Source organism: Schistocerca gregaria, chromosome 2, assembly GCF_023897955.1.
Source record: "Schistocerca gregaria isolate iqSchGreg1 chromosome 2, iqSchGreg1.2, whole genome shotgun sequence".
In the NCBI taxonomy this organism is placed as follows: domain Eukaryota; kingdom Metazoa; phylum Arthropoda; class Insecta; order Orthoptera; family Acrididae; genus Schistocerca; species Schistocerca gregaria.
The window spans coordinates 547,381,158-547,408,002 of NC_064921.1; the positions used below are offsets into that span (position 1 = coordinate 547,381,158).

Sequence of the window (26,845 nt, forward strand, 5' to 3'; positions counted from 1 at the left end):
GGTAGGGCATTTAGATAGTAGTTACCAAATTAACAAAATATCTGAGCCTTTTTTTAATTGCAAACCAATGATATTTTACTAGATAAACATACATAATATTTCTTATTGACTAAAAATGTGCACATTAGTTCAACACTATGTTGAGATCAATCTTAATGAGGAAATATCAACATTGCTAGCAAAATGAGACATCCTATAAATGAGACCCGTGGATTGTGTTACTCCCAGAGCATTAATACAGGAAAGTGTCCAATTATTTATTCAACTCGCAGCACTGATGGAATTGGCAGATTCTCTTCAGGTAAGAATAATGCACTATAGAATTTGCCTACTCAGATACACAGAATTTCAGAGACATTTACATTCTTGTGATTTATCCCTGTATTTCATTAAGACAGACATAGTGAAGTTGGAATTACATCTGAACTCCACATAATGTATGAAGATCGGAGTGACAACCTGTATTGTCAGAAAATGGGAGCCTTTAACTACAAATCACATCCTTTCAGTGGTAGTTAACTGGAATGGAAGGTAATAGCTACACAGTTGGTTAAGTTCGTCAATGTGACTGACGATTCCAGTCTATTGAACCACAGAAGCAAAGGTATCAAGTGCAAACACTCCCAGAAAAAATGTGTTGAAGATTTTGTTGTTACAGATTTTCTGCATCCTTATCCACACCTTGTTTACTGAAACACTGTGTTACCTGGTAGCCAACAGAATGTAGAGGCGCATCTTGTGTTGCAACACCAACAACAGCGTGTGTTCCCCTCTGACGGGTAGACCAGTGTACCTCCCATACGTGAAGGCCCTTTGTGAGTCCCACTTTACCTCTGATGCAGTCTGTACTCTGAGCTACAGGGTGCCTGTGGAATGTCAGCTTGTCATCATCCTGTAACAAATTGAAAGAAGACCACTGGCTTAGCTCTCTGAACTTTTAACTGATTACCTAACACTATTTTTATTAACACAGTGGCATTTATAATTATTTATTGACACCTTTATAGCAGTTACCAATAGGAAACATGGAAACATGTTTTAGATTAAAATGAGTAGCATAATTTTAACCTTGATTGATGCTGCACTTTACTGTAAGAATTTCTTTTTACTATCACTGCAACAGAAATACAATCACAGCTTTTTTCCTTCAATGACTGCTAAAAGTCATGTCATTGTGGAATGACAATTCACTGCACTAAGAAGTCACTCTAAATATCCAATCCAAAGACCACTATCAGACTACAGTGACAAAAAACTATACATGCAGTATCTGTAAACTCACTATAGTAAAATGACAAAATTCGGACAACGATCTTAACCTGAAAGAAGAAGCCATGTCTGGGCCACAAACAAGAAACGATTACAAATAAAAGTTTATTCTTGCATAGTAATACAGGAGAGATCGTGAACGAGTGAGTGAGTGAGTGAGACTTACGAAGAATACTCACCTTTACAAAGATATTGAGGGATCGGTCCTCAGAGTTCCACGCATGTTTTATCTGGCACTCACGGCTGGCGGGTGGCATATCGAGCAAGATGTCAAGGCGTGCAGGTCGTGCAAAGTCCTGCGCCAGCTCCCGTGGGATTACGGGCTTATATGGTTGTGGGCTCTCGCGGTTCACAGTCTTTACTCCACCTGAGGCCACAGCTGAGGCACAAAACTTACTTAAAGCGAAGTCACAGTTATATACATTTAATGTTAACATTTTACATAATATTAAAATGTGAACAACAGCTACTGCTACTATGCTCTCCAAAAATTTAAACTAAAACTAAAGTTGTGAATTCAGTTTCATGGCAACATCTTTCACACTTTGTGGGTACTAACTATGGGGTTCTACATGGAGTTAAAAATACTTCCATCTTTTTTATATTAAATTTCACGCTTAACTGCACAAGTTTTCTAGTGGTAGTATGCAATGGGCCTTCTATTGACTAAGTGCAAAAAAAATTTCTCTGTGCTCCACTGAAGTGCCCCAAATAGGTAGACTGTGGTTGAAGTTGTTACTGTCAAGGCATGTACTACTTTGTTTCATTAAAATAAATTTACAAAAGCCCCGTTACTTATACAACAATGAATTCTGATTTAGCCCAATATACAGCAGGTGAATAATGCTAATTGCTTCAATGTACGTAACAAAAATAATAAAATTAATTCTATTGGTAAATATCTTCAATTTGAGCATGTTTATTTGCTGAAATGATTCTCATGTCATTTGTGAAACACTAAATGTGCTTACATTACATGGGATTTCCTTTATGATAGAAAGAAACATTACGAGACCAAAGTAGGAGAAACAAACTTACATAATTTTTTTCATACTGGCAAAAGCAAAGGAGTAAAACTTCCAAGCAAATCCTTTGTGTGTGTGTGTGTGTGTGTGTGTGTGTGTGTGTGTGTGTGTGTGTGTGTGTGTGTGTGTGTGGAAATGCATGAATAATATTTATTAGTAATTTAGACAAGTTCTAAATTAGGCTGGAATAACTGTCTTAGGAAGTAACTATATACTGAACAGTACCACTGATGGTGACTAGTTTCCACTAGGATACCCAAAATGAAATGGTGATGGAACACCAAAGACAAATTTATGTAAATGCACATACAGGGGTTTCATTCCACACCAATTATAGGACTCTAGTCCACCTGATCATTTCCAAATTAAAAATTTTGGCCAAATGTTACCTAAAGAATTGAACAATGCTGTGCAAATTCAGTTCTAGTCGAAGCTCACGATTTTAAAAGGCATTTTGGGAAGTTGCAAAATGTCATGAAAGTTATGCAATAGTTTTGCCCAAATTTAATATTGTTTAAAAAAATTTAATTAGTAATGTAGGGTGGTGGTGGTGGCGGCAGCTAGTGTTTAACGTCCCGTCAATAACGAGGCCATTAGAGACGGAGCACAAGCTCGGGTTAGGGAAGGATTGGGAAGGAAATCGGCCGTGCCCTTTCAAAGGAACCATCCCGGCATTTGCCTGAAACAATTTAGGGAAATCATGGAAAACCTAAACCAGGATGGCCGGAGACGGTATTGAACTGTCGTCCTCCCGAATGCGAGTCCAGTGCACGTAGGGAAGAGATTTGGAGTGGATACACAAGTGTGTACTCTTCGCATGGTTGAAACAGCAAAAGTGTCTCGACATGATATTGTATTGGTAAATATTATCATCTATTTTCTAAAAAAGATTGTTTTGGATTTCATTTTAATTTAAAAAATAACACTGCTGTCAAAAATGCCCAAACCACTATTTTTAAAGAGGTATTTTGTAAACACACACGTGTAACTAGTTGCATGGAGTTACATTCATTAGTTGGACTATGAAACACAGCTTTTGCACACTACTGTGCTAACATCTTTAATTTTTCCTATATAAATAAACTACTAGAAATCCAAGATGGAAACAACTGAAAAAGGGAAACAGGCTACCACTAACCTATAGATAATTAGTACCTGAAGTACAGATGTATAGACAACAACATGTATGTTCTTTAACCTTCCGGTGGGTGCACCATGGTATATTTACTGCCCCAAATTTTATTTTTCTGTGTGGTTAGTTTATTTATTTGAGGGGGAGGGAACTAAACAGCAAGGTCATCAGTTCCATCAGATTAGGGAAGGATGGGGAAGAAAAAAAGCCATGCCTTTTCAAACAAATTGTCCCAGTATTTGCCTGAAGAGATATAGGGAAATCGCAGAAAACCTACCTATATCAGGATGGCCAGACAAGAATTAGAACTGTCATCCAGCCGAATGCGAGTTCAGTGTACTAACTGCTGCACCACCTTACTTGGTTTTTCTGACTGTATTGGCTGTTGCTAGTAGTGGACTTCTATGGAAGCCACTATTCAATCTCCATCATAGATGGAGCATGTGTGATCTTGTTTGATACCAGATCTGTTTAGTTACAACACCACTGTTAATTTCATTTCAACCACAGTGCTCCACTCACTATCACACTCCTTATCATGTAACTATTTTTCAGCTTTAAACACAATGGAAAATGCTGCTGAAACCAGACTGCAAGAAGCTGCACATGATGTGAGAAGCAACCACCAGGTGGTGGGGGTATGGATGAGGGTGGGGCAGGAAGGGGAATGACATCCGAGTTAATGTGGGGGATGGCAAAGTGCTGCTTGTAGGAGCATACAGGGAAGAGGTGAAGAGGAGGGGTAGTGCAGCTCAGTACAGTTGTGTGATTAAATGGTGGGGAGGTGGGGGGGGGGGGGTGGTGAGGGCTGTTAGTGCTGATATGGGGACAGGAAAGGGGCTAGACAGGTAAAGACAATGCATAACAATGGTTGAGGCTAGGTGGGTTCTAAGAACATAGGGTATATTGCAGCGGGAGTTCCACCTGCCCAACTCAGAATAGCTGGTGTTGGTGGGAAGGATCCTGATGGCACAGGCTGTGAAGTGGTCATCAAAATAATGACTGTCATGTTGGGCGGCATGCTCAGCAACACGGTGGTCTAGCTGTTTCTTGGCCAGAGTTTGTCAGTGGCCATTTATGCAGACAGCTTCCTAGTTATGCCTACGTAGAATGCAGCACAGTGGTTGCACCTTAGCTTGTACATCATGTCTGGTTCACAGGTAGCCCTGCCTTTGATGGGATAGGTGACACCTGTGAACAGACTGGAGGTCATGGTAAAAGGATGTATGGGACAGGAGTTGCATCTACGTCTATTACAGGGAAATGAGACAGGAGGCGAGAAGTTGGGAGCAGGGGTTGTGTAAGGGATGGACAAGGATACTGCAGTTTCGATGAATGGCAGAATATACTGTGGGAAGGGGTGGGGTGGGAAGGAGGCGGGAGGGTAGTGGGTAGGACATTCCTCATTACAGGGTTTGATGAGAGGGACTCGAAAACATGATGTGGTTCAGCTTCTCCAGTCCAGGGTGGTAATAAGTCACGGGGGAATGCTGCTCTGTGGCTGGACAGTGGGACTTCAGGAGGTGGAGGATGACTGGTGAAGTTAATGCATGAGAGATCTGTGTTTGTACAAGGTTGAGAGGATAATTACAGTCAGTGAAGGCCTTGGCAAGATCCTCCGTATAATGCGAGAGGGACCGCTCGTCACTACACATGCGACGGCCATGAATGGCTAGGCTGTATGGAAAGGACTTTTTGATATGAAGTGACTGGCAGCTGTCTAAGTATATGTATTGCTGGCTGTTGGTAGGTTTGATAGGGACAGAGGTTTCGACACAGGCATCTTTAAGGTGGATGTCAACAAGGAAGGTGGCTTGTTGGGTTGATTACAACCAAGTGAAGTGAATTGGGAAGTAGCTGTTTAGGCTCTGGAGTAATGTGAATAAGGTGTCTTCAGCCTCGATCCCGATCACAAAGATACAGTCAACGCATCTGAACCAGGTGAGGGGTTTGGGTTTCTGTGTGTTTAAGAAGGTTTCCTCTAGATGCCCCACAACTTGGTTGGTGTAGGATGGTGCCACACATCTGTCCAGGCCATACCCAACATTTGTTTATGGTAATGCCTTTAAAGGAGTATTCGTGCATGACAATAGAGTAGATCACGGCAACTAGGAAGGCAGTTTTAGGTTTGGAATCCATCGGGCATTGGGAAAAGTAGTGTTTAATAGCACTTAGGCTACGGGCACGAGTTAGTTCAACTTTATATGCTTACAATTTGTTACATGTGTTTTCAATATTTATTCTTATTTACAGTCTTAACTGATGGTTCGATGAGTATTTATCTTCAGGGAACCTGATGCTGAGCTGCTATTCCAATAAAGCTACTGAGCCTCTGCAATTATGTTAGAGTTTAGGGATAATACAAGTGGGCTAGGCATGAATGGGAATTTGGAGTGAGGACGACAGCACAGTAAGGTTGTCAGCACTGTTATGCAAAGCAACTGCACAGGGTGGCATGGCAGTTAGCATATCTGCCTAATGGGCAGGAGACCCAGGTTCGAATCTCAACCTCGGTACAAATTTTCATTCGTCATTCAGTCTGCATATATCCTTTGCGAAGCACATTTCTCAGACAATGTCGGATAAATTACAGACATGGATGAAAGCATTTCAGGCACATGTTGGGGACTTTAATGGTCTCTGGAGCTATATTATCTCATAAAACATATTTGCAGTTTGAACTGATACTTTTTACAATTACAGCAGGTATAATCGCAGAGTTCCTTCACAATGCCAAACGCACTACATTTAAATTTCTCAATTAAGCTAAGCTTTTGGACCGTTCAGTTCTATGTAACACTTTGCTGTGGCAACAATGCTAGTTTAACTCAAGAATTAGATCAGGCACTGTGCTCAAGTATCTGAAAAGGTGTAAGATGAACTTCAATAAAAAATAGAAAAAGAACACAGAATGAGAGAGTTACGTCAGGTGATGTGGAGTGAATTAGCAACTTAAATGGTAAAAGTTTGAGCTTTTGCATCTGGGGCTGCAAAATAGTTGATAACCAAAGCAGAGAGGATATAACATGCAGACTAGCAATACAAAAAACTTTTTGTGGAAGAGGAATTACCTAACATGTAACATAAATTTAATTATTAGGAAGTATTTTGGACCAAAATGACACTTTTTACCAAAAAAAGAATCGCCGAACAGCTGTATGTTTTCAGAAGTTAGTACTTCATTTAGAAGACCAGTTGTGGCATCTAATGCCATCTTCACGTCTCTATGCATTCCACATACAGAGAATTAGATGTGGGTGCATACGTAACAGGAGCCATCAATACCTGGATCCCGGGAAATTTTTGTGAAGTGTGTACTTCAAAGACTTTACAATTGTCAAGTCTTCAAAGTACACCACAAAAAATTCACGTGATCCAGGCACTGACTGCTCCAGTTACGCACACATCAATGTCTCCGATTCCCTTTACGTGTAGTGCATATGGCAGGAAGATGGCATTAGTATAATGTCAAGACTGGTCTTCTAAATAAAATGACTTCTGAAAACATACAGCTGTTTGGCGATTTTCCTTCAGTACATATCTGACTGGCCACTGTCCCGTATCCAAGATAGTTCGACAGAGGTAACACGATTAGGGACAGTTAGACAAGAAGAGAACAGAAGCTTACGAAATGTGGTGCTGCTGAAGAATAGGTGGGTAAATAGTTGAACTAATGATGTACTGTATCATACTCTGAAGAAAATAAATTTGTGATAATTTGACAAACGGAAGTATCAGTTGATAGGACACATCCTGAAGAAGGGGGACAGGAGGGAGTAAGACCTGTAGCGGCAGATCAAAGCCTTCTGCAGTAAGCAGGTTCAAAGGGTAGTAGGTTCCAGTAATTATAGAGGTATGATGCTCGCACAGGATAAGCTAGTGTGGAGAGCCGCTTTAAACCAACATGCCAGTGATATGGAAGCTGAGTTTAGTGGGTACCTGAGATCTTCTGGCCCATGTTCATGCCCCTGCGCGCGTGCGCGCGCCGGCTCTGCAGCAGCGAGGCGGGCTTGCTGGGCAGCACGGCCGCCTTGTAGCTGTAGCGGCGCAGCTCCCGCACGTCCAGCCCGTGCGACGCCCGCGCGCTCTGGCTGCTCACTGGTCTGCTCTTGTACCTCCTGCAACAGGACACACACCACTCAACGCCAACACTGCTTACAACACGAATCTGTATTATTACACGTATGCGTTATCGTATGGCTACCCCGGTTCACGCCCACAATCCCAGTTGCAGGTCGTCTTCCAACTGCTTCCAGGGGCGGAACAAAGTTGATTTTTTTATCACGGTATAAATTAAAAAACTCTTAGGACGTAAAAAACTTACATTTAAAAAGGTATCTAAATATGTCGAACCTTTTAACCGATTGTCATAATTCTCCTATATTTTAATGAAAGGGTGAATTTAACTCTGCACTAACTGACATAAATGTATTATCTTCAGAGAAAATTTTACCTGAAGCTAAACATTTCATACTTTCAGTAATATTTACTTGAACTTCTGACGACATATTTTCTACATCTACGTCTACGCTCTGAAAACAAGTGCACAGCAGAGGATACGTCCCATTGCATCTCTTATTAGGGTTTCTCCCGGTCCATTCCCGTAGGGAGCGCGAGAATTATTGATTGAATGGCTCTCTGCGTGCTGTAATTAATCTAACCTTATATAATCCCTATGTGATTGAAAGGTGTGGGAGTAGTTATTTATTCCTAGAGCAGATTAAGCCGGTTCTTTAAACGGTTTTAATACGCTTTTTCTCGCGATAGTGCAAGTTATCTTTATGAGTATACCAGGTCAGTTCCTTCAGTTTCTTTGACCATTCTCCCATCTGTCAAGCAAACGTGCGACCACTCGTGCTGCCCTTCTCTGTATACGTTCAGTATCCCCTCCGAGTCCTCGGCTTCCACGTGCATAAAATGGTATGTTCCCTCACTTCCAATACAACCTACATTTTACAGTTGATACTCTCCAGATCCACAGCTGCCTTCGCTGCGGATTTCTGTATCTTCCAGAATGTGTTTGGAGGTCCTCTGTTGAATTCTGGCCTCTTGTCATTTGTAGGCTACTTTTCTCAACCTCCCACACCCTACCTGGTTAACTTATTCTACCATAATGTACCATCTGCACGGTTAGAATATAACTATAATTTATTACTTCGCAGATTTGCTTCCCTTAAAGGTTTAACACAGCAAATTAAGTATTATAATTAGAATCGCTGTATCTTTAAGCAGCTCAACTCAGCACTGACTATCTTCATCCACTATTTGAAAAACAGTGGTCTGCGCTTTCCAAAGAACTACACACAAATTTCAAACCTTTACGAAACTTTTTATCGGTGACACCTCCACAAAATGACGAGAAGGAAATTTATCGCTTACAACATTTTCGCTGTTCATGAAGTGAAACTTCAATACCAGACCTGACGTTTCAATTTATTACTTTTCTAATGATTATTAGCGACATTTTGCTGACAGTATCCACGAATACCACTGAATGTACCTACAAAATTGTACCACCGTACGACGTACCGTTCGAGAGAGGAAACAAAACGTTAAGCACTGAGACGCGTGGAAAATTAGTTTTTACTTAAAACGGAGAGCGAATTCCCACACAATTTTTAATGCTCACCCAGTGTCTCACAATGAAAGAGGTTTTTGACTCAACATGCTTTAAACGTAATTGCCAATTTTTTCTATATCTTACTTTTTTGGCTTACACGCTTAACATCTAAGCGTTGACATGCTGCATCATTTGTAAAGTAGTTATAAGTCTGAAGCTGTTTTATACATGGGAGTATCTTCGCAGAATCTGAGGTTTTATGGTATAACGCTAACGTGTAGGAAGCTTCGTGGCATTTTTAAGAAAAATCTTAAGCTCGATATCCAAGTGGTGACTAAATTCCTCCAAGTCGGAGTCCAATGGCTTAACAACTGACATTCACTGTCTGACAGCTTTAAAACCGTACTCAAACCATGTTGTGAAATTCAAGATCGAAATATGGCGTCTAGAATCTAGCGAGTACCTACCTAATTTCTATGACCTGGTATTTCTGAATTTTGACGGTACTGAAACGGCATCATTGAACAATTTTTAACTCGGGCTCGAAAATCAACAATCCTACAAATCTAAGAAATTTCAAATATTTGCAAAGGATTAATAAATATAATACAAGGTCCACAAAATGGCTACCAAAACATGTTCGGAGGAACACTGATTAATTTCCTTCGAAACACGTGCAAAAATACTGAAAAGAGAAGTCTCTTTCCGTCTATTGATAAATACAGTATGCAATAGCCTGACAATTTTCCCTTCATGCTAATATATTCCAGAAAAACGGTGGTATGTTATTCTTAAGCAGTAGTAAGGAAACGTTGCAGCGCAGTGCTCAAACAGTAGAATCTTTTGGATGCTACGAAATCTGAATATAGTACTCTAAGTACGTCATTTTACTGGTTTTCCATTCGCTTCTTTGCATCAGTGTTAGACGAGAATGCCACAAGTAATTAGAAATGTTCTAATAATAAGCAAATTTTAAAAAACACGTACGGTCACGTTTGTCTGGACGTAACTACCAAAAATCTAACGCAATACAAAATACGGTAAGTATGCACTAACAAATGTGTACACATCTGTAATTTTATACTTACATATCACAGAATAACCTCGAAATCTTGAGGTTCTTTGGCTTATCTTACGATACACAAAATCCGGCAAAGCTGCTTCGCTTCTCGGCCCTTTAGCCTGAAAATTTAGGAGTCTAAAGACAGAGGCGCTAGTGTCTCATTTCCGATTGGTGCCAACCTTAGCCATCAAACTATAATCGTTTCAGGTGTTAAACGCAGTTATGATACTACACCTTTAACTTCTCTACGTCAGGAAAATGAGCTACACATACCTTCAAGGCAAATAAAGCTCCGCCGCTCCGCCACTCTGGTGTACTTCGACTCTACCGCTGAAAAGGAAACTACCCAAGATCATCACCCAGTAAGATCTACGTGCACTACACATTGTTACAATGCATTGTTTAAGCTAAAATTAAATATCGCCACTGTTGTACTGCCGTTACTTTTGAGTTGACAGTCCAGATAAATAGGAAAACAAGGTCGTTATTTTATTCTAAGAAATTCCTACATGTGATGAATTCCGCCTTAGAATCTAACTTTAGCTAGCCTGCTATAGCACTCCCTTGCAATGCGTTGAAGGTCAGAGGGTCCAAAAGCAGTGTCTGCTAAACTGTTCAAGTAAATCTAACAAGTTTGAGCTACTAAGACTCTTGAACATTCAATTTAATTGTCTCTTACATCTACGTTTAGAAAGAATCGGTTAAACCAAAATTTAGTAGTGCTTTGCGGACGAGAGCATTAGTGTATCACCGTTAACAATTTCATTAATATTATCAACACCAATACGTTTACAAAACCGTCTACTTCGAAACGTGTGGGGAAAGGCTTCTTTTCGAGAACCATGGGGCGTGTCATTTCGATCGTCGACCTCTTCAGATGGAGTAACATTGCCAGAATTCCTGTCAATTTCCGTTAGTGACATTACAATGTAAAAATCAAATGCACACGAAGCTTCAACAACACGGCGGCGGCGGCGCCGGCCGACCTTTTACAGACTCTTTGCAGAAGTGAATCAGACTCCACCAATGATATCACTTTCGTCATACTGACAAGAAAAGAGGTTCCAGTTCACAGAATCCGCTAGTTCACGCTTCAACTTTAGACTGTGTCGCGACTTTTGTCGAAACTTTACGGAAAAAACATTTTCATACAAAAAAGCATGATGTCAATGCTAAGTTACAAAAAGGCGAACCAAATACATGTTAAACAACGTAAAATCTAGATCTGCATAGTTACTCTGCAATTCACACTTTAGTGCCTGACAGAGGGTTCATACAACCATCTTCATACTACTTCACCATTCCACTCTCGAATTACGAGTGGGGAAAAGAACACCTAAAGCTTTCCGTTCGAGCTCCGATTTCTCTTTTATTATTATGATCATGTCTCCCTACATAGGTGTGTGACAAAGTATTTTCGCTTTCGGAAGAGAAAGTTGGTGATGGAAATTTCGTAAATAGATCTCGCCACAAAGAAAACCGCCTTTGTTTCAGTGACTGCCACCCCAACTCGCGTATCGTATCAGTGACACTGTCACCCCTATCGCGCGATAACACGAAACGAGCTGCCTTCCTTACACTCTTATGTCCTCCGTCAGTCGTACCTGGTAAGGATCCCACACTGCGCTGCAATATTCCAGCAAAGGACGGGCAAGTATAATGTAGGCTGTCTCTTTAGTGGGTTTGTCGCATCTTCTACGTGTTCTGCAATCGTAGCGCAGTCTGTTTCGCCTTCCCCACAATACTATCTATGCGGTCTTTCCAATTTAAGTTGCTCGTAATTGTAATTTTATGCTAAAAGGTTTAACGTAATTCCACGTGCAACCATGGACTGCACAGTTTTTCGATAGGATATTGCAATGCCTGTTATTTGAAAGTACGATGCAATGTTCCTTAGGAAATGCACGCATGGTTGTAGACACATGGTTGTCGACATATGGCGGTTTGGGTGTGGCCGTGAGGTGTTCGTGTAGCGAAATGGTAAGGCGACTACTCGCAATAAGCGGGAAATTTGGGTTGAAGTCCCCGCCTCGCAACTGCGAATACATTTCACGTATTTCATAACGGCTGTAGTCGCAGGAGTGCCAGTTCCTTCGGACATGAATGTTTGTCCAAAGGACTTTTTATCGTCATTCGGAATAACACAGGCACTGCAATATCACGCGGCAACACTACGCAAGCGACTTTCAAGTAAAATGTCTCCCCTGTACTAGAATATACATAATGTACGGGTACAGGTTGTTGACATGATTAAAGATATGTGGAAGCATGGGTCTGTCCGTGAGTTGTGTTCTGATAGCCAAAGGCTCACGATAACTGGGAAATCTGGTTTCGAATACCGGATCAGCACAATTTTTCTCACTCATTTACAGTTGGCAGTAGTCCATATTCGCAACTGCGAATACTTCTCATGAGGAATTTTTCAGTCTAATCATTCGCTTTGATTGGAGAGGGGGGGGAGACGGTGGCTAAACAAGATAAAAACACGGTAACAACGACAGGAGGGATTGTCGATAAGCTGGTAACATGTCACGCGATCATAGATCGCTTCTGTTATTGTCTTGCAGACAGCTGTCGGGCATTAGGAATAGACACGTCTGAACCGTGAGTGGTGGTTAATTTCATTGAATAATGTGTAACACCCTGTCGTCAATAGACTAAATACATTTTCAAGATTTTACGAGGTTCTTGCATCGAATAGAATTAATCTGTTCGGCAAGTGGATAATCTATGCCGTGTTGTCAATCTGTGAGCAGAATGAGATTTTCACTGCAGCGGAGTGTGCGCTGATATGAAACTTCCTGGCAGATTAAAACTGTGTGCCGGACCGAGAATCGAACTCGCGACCTTTGCCTTTCGCGGGCAAGTGCTCTACCAACTGAGCTACCCAAGCACGACTCACGCCCGGTTCTCACAGCCTTAGTTCTGCCAGTACCTCGTCTCCTCAGGAGTGCTAGTTCCGCAGGTTCGCAGGAGAGCTTCTGTAAAGTTTAGAAGGTAGGAGACGAGGTACTGGAAGAACTAAGGCTGTGAGAACGGGGCGTGAGTCGTGCCTGGGTGGCTCAGTTGGTAGAGCACTTGCCTGGGAAAGGCAAAGGTCCCTAGTTCGAGCCTCGGTCCGGCATACAGTTTTAATTTGTCAGGAAGTTTAATGTGAGCAGTTCCGAACTTCACTTGAGCTTGCATACTAGACGGGAAAGTGGATAGGCAGTAAAGACTGCAGTGCACCAATAACTTTGATAGGGCTGCATCCGGTAGTTGGAAAGAACCCTGCCAGCAGCAGTGTGCGCCAGGACTGGCGTGTTTTGCTCTGAGGACAGGTGGTTCGGCTGCACGAGGCAACGTTACGAGCCAAGGCCGGCTCGGCGGGGGTCAGTAGCACGACGAGTACCCAGCCGGCTGCAAGGCCGCAGCAGCCCTGCACACCACTCGGTGCGCGCTGCCAACAGCGTCCTTGTCCGGGACGAAAATACTGCGCCGTCTGCCGTTCCGGAGCATTTAGGGGTTGGCACGCCTGCGTTATATACAACTTTGAGACTTGCCATCGACACTGTAGCTCCGTCAGGACAAGCAACGGCTTTGAAGGAAAGTTGAATAGAAACTTTTGGAGGAGGAGGAGGAGGTGGGGAGGCTTATAGAATGATGGACAACAGAATTAGATGATTTTAAGACTGGTGACACAAATTGGCAGACGAAAAATGGTTCTGAGCACTATGGGACTTGCCATCTCAGGTCACCAGTCCCCTAGAACGTATAACTACTTAAACCTATCTAACCTAACGACATCACACACATCCATGCCCGAGGCAGGATTAGAACCTGCGGCCATAGCGGTCGCGCGGTTCCAGACTGAAGCGCCTAGAACGACTCGGCCACTAAGGTCGGCCACTGGCAGACGAGGCAGCAAAATAACAAGATGGGTGAAGTAGAATGGACATAAAATGCAGATTCACTACAGCAAGAAAAGCGTTACTGAGAAAGAAAATTTTTGAACTCTACACTACTATATACAGACAAGTCTTAGTTTAACGCTGTTACCAAAAATCTCTGAAAGCCCTTGATCAATTTACTTCAAATTTTTACACGACACTACTGAATATTTTGACGCGCAGATGCCATACTTTTTTAAAAGATAGATGTAACACAAACAATTACGTATAATTGGTAAACTTTTTAGCAAAATTCTTCAAGTTCTTGGTCGACTTCAATTTTTTGCAAAACACTAATAAACGTTCAGAAGGACATTGACTACATTTTCTAAACAAAAAGATTTGGTGTTAGAACAAGCTGCGAGGAAAAAATGCTGTGCTGTGGAAATATGGACTTTAGTTTTATTCCTCGCAGTGAACTTTAACAGTTAACAGTAAATTGGTATTTATGGCTTACGCTTAGATTACTACTACGGAAACTGAATCGTCTGAAGTTTTGTAATCTTTTACTTTCGCAGATTAAAACTACGCAATACACTGCCACTGAAGCTACTATCGAAGATTTAACAGCTGGAGAGGTCTCTCATGCCCCGTATAACGAATGATCCTAACCGATTCACCCGTTCATTTTAAGAGAGTTGATTTCGCAATCAAGGTTTTCTTTGCAACGCCAATAAACAAAGACTCAAAGTCGGGTAGGATGGGAGATGGGGTACGGAAGTGGAGAAGAGGTGGCCAGAAAGGGAGGAGGAAATGTACGTAAGAGTGAAAAAGGGAACAGAGGAACAGGAAGAGAATGACAGGGGGGAAGGAAGTGAAGGACAGACGAAGAAGAAGGGGCAAGATGTAGAGAGAGGAGAGGGGAAGAGGTGGTTAGCAGGTACATCCAATTGCCACACATTTTACAAATGTGAAGCATTGCCAAGTTCTCTAGTCAAATATAAATGTTTGGAAGTCTCTTCTGAAAGCATCTGTCTGCAGCCTAGTCTTGTAGGAGAGTCAAATGTAGATACGCAGTTTAGACCAGAAGAAAACAGAAGCTTCTGAGAAGTGATGTTGCAAAATAATGTTGCATGTGTAGAGCAAATAATTTATGAAAAGGGGGGGTGAATAGAACCGTGGAAAAAATATTATGGCACAACTGCACAAAAAGAAGGGACCAGTTGGTAGACATCCTGAAGCAACAAGGTATCTTCAGTGTGTGTCAATGCGGGGAACTGCCATGTGCAAACATTGCCGAGGGAGACAGAGGCTCCATTTATTAGAGGTTCACATAGACGTAGGTTGCGGTAGTTACGCAAAGACGAAAAGGCTAGCACAGCATAGGCTTGGTTGGCGAACTGCATCGAACCAATCTTCGGACTGGCACTGAACGACATTCATATGGGAATTGGTCACAAGCAATAACAATACCAACACTCTGACGCCTTTTTCCGTGCGCGTGCAGTCCACTGTTATCGACGGAAAACATTGAAACATGTCTATAAGTTCGTTGTTATTGATAAGTTTCCATGGCAACTTGGGACGAAAGCAAACATTAAAAGAAACTGACTGCCGTATCACAGAGAAACTAAACCACGAGCAGAACTGCGGCACCTAAGAACGTTAAATCAATGTCAAAACCAAAAGACGACAAAAATTATGTTCGTCATGTCAAAGACATTTTGAAAATTGCTGAATTTCATTCATCTCTGTAATATACGGACAACGTTAATTCCTTTTCCTCTGATGACCTGCAACAGACGAACATTTACTGTGAGTCTTCAGTGTCGGGTCATTACTTTGTTCAGCAAGATAGTCGTAAACAAGGGCGTCGGCGCTACGCAGGTTTTAAAATTATGTTATAATGCACAGAATTATCGCAAGGTTGTTCTTACATATAGTTGTGACGGTATCGGGATTCACCAGTTCACTTACGTTACTCACTTTATCATATACAGTGTATAGTGGAGTTTTGTTCGAATAATGGTGTTAATTCTTGTGAGGAACAGAATACACAACTGAACGTAAAAACTCTTATACAGCCTTGTCAAAGACCTGTACATGATACTCCAGCGTGTAGTAATGATAGCTTACCCGGATCAGTAAAACAGAACTCAGGGTGTTTTATCTCTTGATAACGTTAAGAGATGGAATGTGATTTCGGTAAAGAAAGGCATTTATAATTATTACTTAAATTGAGAGGAAGGTTTTATTAATATTTAAGGCACAAGTAGTGGCAGTTTTACGGGTAATCAGCATACAGGAAGCGATGCAGAGGCGCTGGCAAGAGATCAGTGCCACCATTATGTCCACCGATCTTCTGAAAGACTTAAGTACAGCTATTTAATATTTACGAGGGGAGTTCAGTAAATAATACAACACTTTTCTCGGCCAGTATCGACTGGAAAATTACAAAATTTGTTGCGGAACATCGCGAAATATTTCCGCTTCAGCCTGCACAGTTTCATGAAGTTCCGATAGGTGGCGGCGCTGTGAGTAACCTTCAAATTGTGTCTGAAAGATGTGCGTTCCAAACAGAGAGCTGTCACCAGAGCATTACAGATATTCATAGACACTTTCAAAAAATCTACGCAAACCTGGCGCTGAACAAAAGCACGGTGATCGTTGAGCGAGTCGTCTTATCGCAACAATGTTGCGCGCATCTGTCCGATTTCTGGCGTGCCGGCCAGGCGCACACACAGCTGTGTTCCTGCTGTGTGTTCGTCGCCAGAAAAATGCAAACGATTTTTTACTCGATAACAACGCTAGGCTTCACAAGTCTGCGCACCCGAAAGGAGGTTAAACTTCACTGAACTGTTCTTTCTCATCCAACCCGCAGTCCAGATTTCGCATCTTTCGACTTCCATCTCTTTCGCCCGCCAGAGGAGTGAGGAATAATATGGTGTACTGGGATCATGAATAGAACCAGCCTTTCAGGAAAAAAAAGTTACCTTACTTACTGAACGTCCCTCGTAATATTCGTGTGGCTGTTTGTAGAGATGAATTACCCTGTCAGCCAATGCATCTCTTTACCTTCAGTTAAAAGTGAAGCTGTAGTCAACTCTAAGATTGTGCTTTACTTGGCATGGCCCTAATGCAGGTAGTGGGCCATTGCCTTCCTCCGACTTCTGAGCTGACTACCTGCCAGTTACGGGAAGACCTACACTTTAACGTAAATTCCGGATCACGATGCGTTCGACCTTTTCACATTAAGAAACATTAGCATAGGTGCAATCAGTTACAAAGGGAAAATATGTACTTCAAGTAATTGTAACTGACATTGTCTGTAGCGCAACATGTCATTTCGCAACCTGCTGTTTGCTTGGTTTTGTAACATATGAGATAGCGTGTCAGCATATCGGTAACGCCGCAACGGGAGGGTGGGGGGCTAATTATGATCTTGCATGTCAGGATATATTTTTTTATATTTTTTTTTATACTCCACTTCGGCTCTACACGCGCACTGCAGTTATGAAAATTTGCTAACAGTACTTCTGCAAACGATCAATGTAGAAAATGTCTGTAGTGAGTGGGCAACTTCGAAGTGAAGTTAGCAAGTCCATAGTCAAAATTAAGCCAACAGGAAGCAGATTCATCTCTAAAGGGTAACACAGCTGATCTCTGTGCTTATCACACCCGTAAGAAGGGCGAGTGTCATCTGTGTACGTGATAAGGAGAGTACCTCAGGAAAGGCTTGAATGTGTAGGGGATTATCTGATCCCCTAGTGACTGGCATATCTCCAACGAATCCTGTAGACACGTCCTCTTGCTAGCGGCGTGGATTTAGGGAACGCACCTGCCGCAATCTAGGAGCTCCTACTCAGTCCAATGCTAGTTCTAGCCAGCTCTACAGACTGACATTCTCTGGGCCAACGCAGGCCCGTAACATATCTTCGAAACCGAGTGACCAACATGCGTGGATGAAATGAATTTCTGGCTTGTTAGGAAAATAACGTACTATTTAGAATGGAATTCTCACTCTGCAGCGGCGTGTGTGCTGACATGAATCTTCCTGTGCTCCCGTCCCTGAGTCTTGGTCGTACTGCACGTAAGCATTCATAGCCTCCTCCACTCTGTTGGTAGCCATATAGAACCGCACAAGGAAGAGTCTCTGCATTGTCTTACCACGCTGTCTTACAATTCTGAACTACCTGTATTCCACATAAGAGCTCCTTGCGTTTCTGATCTGTTGCAAGTCCCATACTGCTTTCGTTTGCTACTTTTATCTATGACGACCCACTGCTTGCGCTCTACGAGGGTTTTGCGTTGGGATACACTCCTGGAAATTGAAATAAGAACACTGAATTCATTGTCCCAGGAAGAGGAAACTTTATTGACACATTCCTGGGGTCAGATACATCACATGATCACACTGACAGAACCACAGGCACAGACACAGGCAACAGAGCACAATGTCGGCATTAGTACAGTGTATATCCACCTTTCGCAGCAATGCAGGCTGCTATTCTCCCATGGAGACGATCGTAGAGATGCTGGATGTAGTCCTGTGGAACGGCTTGCCATGCCATTTCCACCTGGCGCCTCAGTTGGACCAGCGTTCGTGCTGGACGTGCAGACCGCGTGAGACGACGCTTCATCCAGTCCCAAACATGCTCAATGGGGGACAGATCCGGAGATCTTGCTGGCCAGGGTAGTTTACTTACACCTTCTAGAGCACGTTCGGTGGCACGGGATACATGCGGACGTGTATTGTCCTGTTGGAACAGCAAGTTCCCTTGCCGGTCTAGGAATGGTAAAACGATGGGTTCGATGACGGTTTGGATGTGCTGTGCACTATTCAGTGTCCCCTCGACGATCACCAGAGGTGTACGGCCAGTGTAGGAGATCGCTCCCCACACCATGATGCTGGGTGTTGGCCCTGTGCGCCTCCGTCGTATGCAGTCCTGATTGTGGCGCTCACCTGCACGGCGCCAAACACGCATACGACCATCATTGACACCAAGGCAGAAGCGACTCTCATCGCTGAAGACGACACGTCTCCATTCGTCCCTCCATTCACGCCTGTCGCGACAACAATGGAGGCGGGTTGCACGATGTTGGGGCCTGAGCGGAAGACGGCCTAACGGTGTGCGGGACCGTAGCCCAGCTTCATGGAGACGGTTGCGAATGGTCCTCGCCGATACCCCAGGCGCAACAGTGTCCCTAATTTGCTGGGAAGTGGCGGTGCGGTCCCCTACGGCACTGCGTAGGATCCTACGGTCTTGGCGTGCATCCGTGCGTCGCTGCGGTACGGTCCCAGGTCGACGGGCACGTGCACCTTCCGCCGACCACTGGCGACAACATCGATGTACTGTGGAGACCTCACGCCCCACGTGTTGAGCAATTCGGCGGTACGTCCACCCGGCTTCCCGCATGCCCACTATACGCCCTCGCTCAAAGTCCGTCAACAGCACATACGGTTCACGTCCACGCTGTCGCGGCATGCTACCAGTGTTAAAGACTGCGATGGAGCCCCGTATGCCACGGCAAACTGGCTGACACTGACGGCAGCGGTGCACAAATGCTGCGAAGCTAGCGCCATTCGACGGCCAACACCACGGTTCCTGGTGTGTCCGCTGTGCCGTGCGTGTGATCATTGCTTGTACAGCCCTCTCGCAGTGTCCGGAGCAAGTATGGTGGGTCTGACACACCGGTGTCAGTGTGTTCTTTTTTCCATTTCCAGGAGTGTATTTTATTGAGAGCAATATCTTCAACGCGCTGGAAGAGATAGGCGATTCCAGTTCAGAGGAGGAAGTGGTTGATTCTGATATTGATCCACACTTCTGTGTGGCTGAATGCTGAACAACTAACATGAAAGAAAATGTGGTCAAGGGTTTGAAACACTGCATAGTCTAATTGAACGTTCGTAAAATTGGTAGGAAAATGTGTCAAAAAACCACACCCAACACTTGTTTGCAAGGCGTTTTCCATGTCGGAAGCACCGGATAAGAAAATGCCGAAAAGAATTATCATGATGGTCTCTGAATTCTGATACAGCTCTTTGTATGCATGACTGTTTCAAAATATGCCACGTCCAGCCAGATTATGTGAAAAACATGCTGTGTGCAAGTTTTCTTTGGAATAAAACACAATTCAATAAAACATATGGCACGTCTGCTAACGTTAATATTTTACAATATTGTTTCTTGACATTACATAATCCAAGTTTCATCATTCTAAATAAAATATCGTACGCATTTGTTGCGTCCATATTTATGAAACAAAGATTTTTCGAAAATTGAGGTAAAAAGAGCAGTACAGCGGCTCCACGCAGGGTGCCACGCTAATTCCAATCTGTCGTGTTGCACTGTGATTCGGAACTTGCGCTGAACACTGTGGATCGCCCATGTAACTGGCTCGGTAAGTCAGTTCAAAGGTCTGGGAAAGGCAACGGCATATCACCTCCAATAGGAGCACGTCTAGTAAAATGCTGAGCTGTTCTGCTGTGCTGAGAAGTCTTCCGAAGTAACAGTGATTTAAGGGGTGCCGCAAGGGAGTGTCTTAAGACCGTTGCTATTCGCAATATACATAAATGACCTTGTGGATAACATCGGAATTTCACTGAGGATTTTTGCGGATGATGCTTTAGTACATCGAGAGGTTGTAACAGTGGAAAATTGTACTGAAATGCACGAGGATCTGCAACCAATTGACGCATAGTGCAGAGAATGGCAATTGAATCTCAATGTAGACAACTATAATGTTCTGCGAATACACAGAAAGAAAGATCATCATTTAGCTACAATATAGCACGTCAGAAACTGGAAAAGTTAATTCCGTGAATTATCTTGGAGTAGGCATTAGGAGTGATTTAAAATGAAATGATCATATAAAAATAATCGTCGGTAAAGCAGATGCCAGACACATTCATTGGAAGAATCCTAAGGAAATGCAATCCAAAAACAAAGGAAGTAGGTTACAGTACACTCTTTCTCCCACTGCTTGAATATTGCTCACCAGTGAGAGATCCGTACCAGATACGGTTGTTAGAAGCGATAGAGAAGATCCAACGGAGAGCAGCGCGCTTCGTTACAGGATCATTTATTAATCGCGAAAGCGTTACAGCGATGATAAACTCCAGTGGAAGACTCTGCAGGAGAGACGCTCAGTAGCTCGGTAAGGGCTTTTGTTGAAGTTTCGAACATACCTTCATCGAAGAAGTCAAGCAGTATATTGCTCCCTCCTACGTGTATCTCGCGAGGAGATCATGACGACAAAATCAGGGCGATTGGAGCCCACACAGAGGCATACCGACAATCTTTCTTTCCACGAACAATAAGGGCCTGGAATAGAAGGGAGAACCTATAGAGGTACTCAAAGTACCCCCGCCACACACCGTCAGGTGGCTTGAGGAGTATGGATGTAGATGTAGATGTTCAATCTACTGGCCGATGACAGTTTCACTTTAGTCGTATGAAGTTGATCTTTCAGTTAGGTTTTTCCATATGTGTCACACAATCATTTGTGTGCTAGCGATGTTAGCAGGTGCTGAAGTTTGCGGGCTCCTCAAACAGCTGTTACTACAGAGAAGTAATTTGACCCCAGAAATAAATTAAAGCGATATAATGAGAAGCCGGGAGCGCCTTTAGTCTGGCGGCCCCGCCCACAGAGCAGAGAGAGGAGTCGCGGCAGCTGAGTCAGCGCAATGACTCAAGCCACGGGCGCGCCCCGCCGCCTGGAGGGAACCCAAGCGCCTGTTCGCGCATGCGCGAAGCCACTATCTGCCCCGCACCTCTCCTCCCGCGTATTTGAACCGACTTATTAGCCGGCGCCTTTTCATCGACACATCGGTGAGTCACTCTCAAGAGTGCTCTAAATCTCATGGTCACGGTCACGATTTAAAACAAAGTGCATTATTCGAAACTATACCAGCCTGATAGCTGAAAACCGTTTTCATGTAAAAACGCAATCCTTTTTTCATGTGGCCCCGTTTGCTAACATTTCCCAACGCTGACACCAGAGGGTGCCTAATCTGGTTAACAAGAGGACTTTGATCGCACTGATGAGTCTTGCTTTGATCACTGTTAAAGCACCTTTGTGGATAGACACGTTGTTCTGCTGAAAGATCTCTTCTCTTGCTACACTTCAGGTCTGTTCTAACAAGGGAACCTCCCCATCGCACCCCCCTCAGAATTAGTTATATGTTGGCACAGTGGATAGGCCTTGAAAACTGAACACAGATCAATCGAGAAAACAGGAAGTTGTGTGGAACTATGAAAAAATAAGCAAAATACACAAACTGAGTAGTCCATGCGAAACATAGGCAACATCATGGATAATGTTAGCTCAGAAGCGCCGTGGTCCCGTGGTTAGCGTGAGCAGCTGCGGAACGAGAGGTCCTTGGTTCAAGCTTTCATCAAGTCAAAAGTTTATTTTCGCAAAGTTATGATCTGTCCGTTCGTTCATTGACGTATCTGTCCACTGTAATAAGTTTAGTGTGTTTTGTGACCGCACCGCAAAACCGTGCGATTAGTGGACGAAAAGGACGTGCCTCTCCAATGGGAACCGAAAACATTTGATCGCAAGGGTGTATTGTCAGTGGGTGCGGACAAAGATGAAATGCCACAGTTACGTCGTCTGACAACCGTAGAATTACTCAAAGGGAAAGTAGCAATCTGTCGAGCTCATGGTCAGGCACCGTAAAAGTGACCGAAAATTAAATTTTCGGTTGATCTACAAAGAAATTTCCACTGTGCAGTGGATTGTGCGCCGATAAACTTCCTGGCAGGTCAAAAGTGTGTGCCGGATCAAGACTCCAACTCAAAAACTAGCGGAAATAAAACTTGAGGACAGGCCGTGAGTCGTGCTTGGGCAGCTATCGTGAGCTGTACTTCCAGTAAGTAGGAAGTATGGAAACATGTATGTTAATGAGTTACAGTGAACGAGTGTTAAACGATTTTCTTCTATATAACCTCGAAACGTAACCTACCAGTCGATAAATCTAGGAAAGCAATCAAGAGGTCTTTTTAAGCCTTACGGCTTTCTCATTTCCCATTTTCTTGTGCACCCTATAAAATGCAAAGTAACTTAATTCCTGCCAACACCTTTTAAAATCAGCGCTTGGCCTTTTGCCCAGTACCACGCGAAATTACTGTAAACTGCCTTAAAGTCCCTCGGGCATGCATACAAACTGACGAACGCACATTATTGCAAAAATTTTTACAAGGTCCACCTCACTAGTTTCGAACCCTGTCATAGTACCTTCAGCACATTAATGGTAAGTACTTATGACTACGGAAAAATCATCCTTTTCGATGCTACAGTAGTTAAAAGTTTCATCCTTGATCGTAATTACTATAATCTGCTGAAGTATTATGCCATTTTCGTAGTTCATGTTCTACACATTTCATTTCACTGCGAACTAAATACCCTGTATATGCATCTGCTCGTGCCCCAATCTCATTCTCGTGAACCCAACGCAAAGTATATGATGGCTGCACCATATTGATGCTGTGTATTCTTCGGAGATTTGTTCTCTAGATTTAGCAATAAGAACTTCGGTTTCTTATTACAAGGATTCTCATTCAAGTTCCCGGGTATGTCGTCTACATTCTCGTATTGGTTATACCGACCTGTTAAGACAAGTAACGCGTCTGGATTCGCAAAGTATCTTGTCATGCTTACTTGATAAAGATTAAAAAATATTAACCTTTAGCTTTGTTGCATCTACTGGTATCCGAGTACACACGAGGTACTAGTAGTACTAGAGGAAGAAACGCATACGGACAGAATCTACGTAAATATCTAAACAGTTTTTCTCAGCTACAGGGAAACATTCTTCGTCAACCTGGTGTCAGTTTTAGCGTTCCTCCGTGAAAGAATACTTCCACCAAGAGCGTTGCTAGCTTTTCATTTTACCAACAGAACGTGTTCAACATTTCCCGTCAAATCTTCTCATAAGTAGATAAACAACTTCACTGGGTTCTTGTTTATATATTGACGGTATTTGCAGTAGTTTAATGAGCTTTTATGCTGAACATACCTACGAACAAAAATACGTTCCTCCTCTACCGTCTCAGTACCTGGCTCCGGCAACACACTGGGCAACTGGTAGCTTGCGTTGTTCGCCATTATTATTATTATTATTATTATTATTATTATTACTACATAGTGACACACACACACACACACACACACACACACACACACACACACACACACACACACACGTCCGTTCCTAGGCAGACCCATAGGGAAATATTTTAATCGGTCGTGTAACAGGCAGATCATCGCGGTCCTAGAACAGACTGCTTATTCATCACTGATGGTTTTACCAATGGAAGAAGGCTGAGGACTTTGCCCAGTTTCGCCAACTGTTGTTCTTGAGCATCCTGTAATACATACCACGTGAAAGAACAGTGAATACACAGGAAGTTGCAACTTTAAAGTTCCGATACGTGTTGTGAGAGAGTTTAATCTACTTCAATAAATACAGCTATTGCAGGCTATTAGACTTTACATTCAGTTTTTTATTTTATTAACACCTGTATGTAAACACCTGTAATGCTATACGAAATGCCTATCAATTACCTATAAACAATGGTTGACAAGTGCTTAATATTCAAGTGTTTTGTTGTGAGTGACTTCTGCGGTGTTGATAGGAAATGGATTGGAGGAGTAAATGTGATATCTTGTCGTCGTCGTCGTCACTTTGTGGTGAATTAATGATTGACCATGAAACTAATGTACTTCTCTCGGCAATGTGTTACTGGTAGAACGGATAAACCTGTTCCGTTCAGGAACTGCTGGCACTTTTAGTGTGTACGATGCAGTGAGTGGAGCGACTTAATAGATGGTAACTTACGTTAACTGTAACGCGCAAGGCGTGTGACAGTATTTCTGATGGAACAGTGTGTATCATTCAAGTCCAGAACAGTAATCTGCTGCAACGCCAATGTTTGACTTCTATTGAAACAGCCGAAGCTCCCTACCTCCTAGATGGCCTACTTCTTTTGCCAAGGGAGAGCATTTAAGCCACTGGACCTCTCCGGATATTGTGACAGCTGCGAATAGTGTTCCAGTTATTGATTGTGGAGACTGAAATCGGAATAGTTGAAGACATACTGACGGCACATTACACTTGGTGCAGCCTGTTCAGCGTGGACATCAGACTCAGCTGTTGAGCTGCTTCACGTAAAAGTTCACTCAACTGCAAATAAATACTCACCTAATGAACTGTAAATAATTCCACAGTATAAACACCAGCTCAGTGAAGTTATTTTGCCTACTCTCATGAGATAACTGGACGGGAAATTCCGGGACGGTATATATAAATAAAGATGCACCTGTGGCGTAGAAGGCTGTTTTTGACGGAAGATGACTAAGAAACGATATCTAGCATTGTAGAACAGTGTGCAGAGATTTACGTACGTTCTGTCCATATGCGTTCCTTGTGTTGGTATTATTATTATTATTATTATTATTATTATTATTATTATTATTGCATATTTGTACCTCATATATTATTAACGCACTTCTGCAGACTGCATTGCCACTGATACGTAAGACTAGCTGCGCAAGTATGACCGCAATACAGCGACCTGCCTTCCCTCACGCTTGGAACTCCCACCCCCGACTTTCAATATTGTTACATCCCGGAACAATTTCTCCCTGCACGTAGATGTGGTACACAAATTTAACATTTGTTCGTATACCATTTAACTACTTTTAATTATCTGTGCTTTTGAATCAGCTGCAAAACTGTTAGATCTGAAGAAACGCGAATAGGACCTTTTATAGGAAACTTAATTTAGATAAATTTCACTAGTTAACATTTTCGCTAGAAACCACGCTTGTCGAGGCAGTCAAGAGAAACATTCAGACTGACCTTTAAACGCCCCCAAACCCCCACACTCCCTCCACTGGTCAGGATTTATGGAGTTTTATTTATTAGCCCCCCCCCCTTTCCAATGTACAAAAGTTTGCTATTACACAAATTTTTCCGCCAGTTTTCCTCCGCTGACAGGACCTGGGAGTCGGGGTCTGGCTGCAGTGGTCTCCGCCGGAAGCTCTCCACACGGTGTGGCGCATCCCACGCACAGGGCGAGCCGCGTTGGCCAAGCGCCGGTGGCGCAACCGCGGTCACCTCCATTGTTCGGCTGGCAAATTTCACCCGCTTTCACGGCGCCACTGTGACAAAACCGCGACAGTCCCTCCACGCCCACTACGGAGCGGCGGACGTCCAGTATTACGACAAAGAAGAGCGCCAAGTCGTGACATGCTGTTCTACTCTGTGCAGATTATTAGTTCGTCGCAAAGTAATTCCCTAATTGAGCGACAGGAAACCGCAGTTCTCTCAGCATTCGGAGCGAGCAATCAGAGAGAGAGAGAGAGAGAGAGAGAGAGAGAGAGAGAGAGAGAGAGAGAGAGAGAGAGAGAGAGAGAGAGAGAGGGAGAGAGAGAGAGAGAGAGCGCTAGCTCCGCACTCGTCCTGGGATAGTTTGGCCAACACGAATATCACAGACACTTAAACTGTAGTGAACATTGCTTAAAAAAGAGGATAAGCATCGTGTGTTACGTTCTTTATCTCGTCTCGAAAAACAACTATCCTGACGTCTGTCGAAAATTAGATACTGTTGCTAAAAATCCTATCTCTCACACACTTCCATGAAAGAATTTAATGTTACTACTACATGGAATTCACAATGGTATTAAGATTTAATCATAATGAATCTCAGGGTTATAGATCGGATTTAACGTAGTTAAGGGAATGTTGCTATAATCCCTTGCCGAGTGCGAGCTTCGTTGGATATCGCCCTATTCACTACATACATGATGCAAGAAACAAGGCACAGTCAGAGGAAGGAGACGTATGCTGATTACCGAATAAATGCAACAGAAGTAACGTTAAAAAGATGTTTAAGTGTGGGACTGGAAAGCATGAAA

The 26,845-nt window shown here is 43.0% G+C and overlaps 1 protein-coding gene across 2 annotated transcripts in view; it reads right to left on the reverse strand.

Annotated features, from left to right (window-relative positions):
* Positions 1–26,845, reverse strand: part of LOC126331935 (protein gustavus) — a 317,640-nt gene that overhangs the window by 16,497 nt on the left and 274,298 nt on the right. For both annotated transcript variants that reach the window (XM_049996535.1, XM_049996534.1), the window contains 3 exons: positions 7,366–7,544; positions 1,449–1,648; positions 707–892 (listed from right to left, as the gene is read on the reverse strand). In XM_049996535.1, coding sequence (XP_049852492.1) covers positions 707–892; positions 1,449–1,648; positions 7,366–7,544 — 565 coding nt within the window. The remainder of the gene's footprint in view (positions 1–706; positions 893–1,448; positions 1,649–7,365; positions 7,545–26,845) is intronic.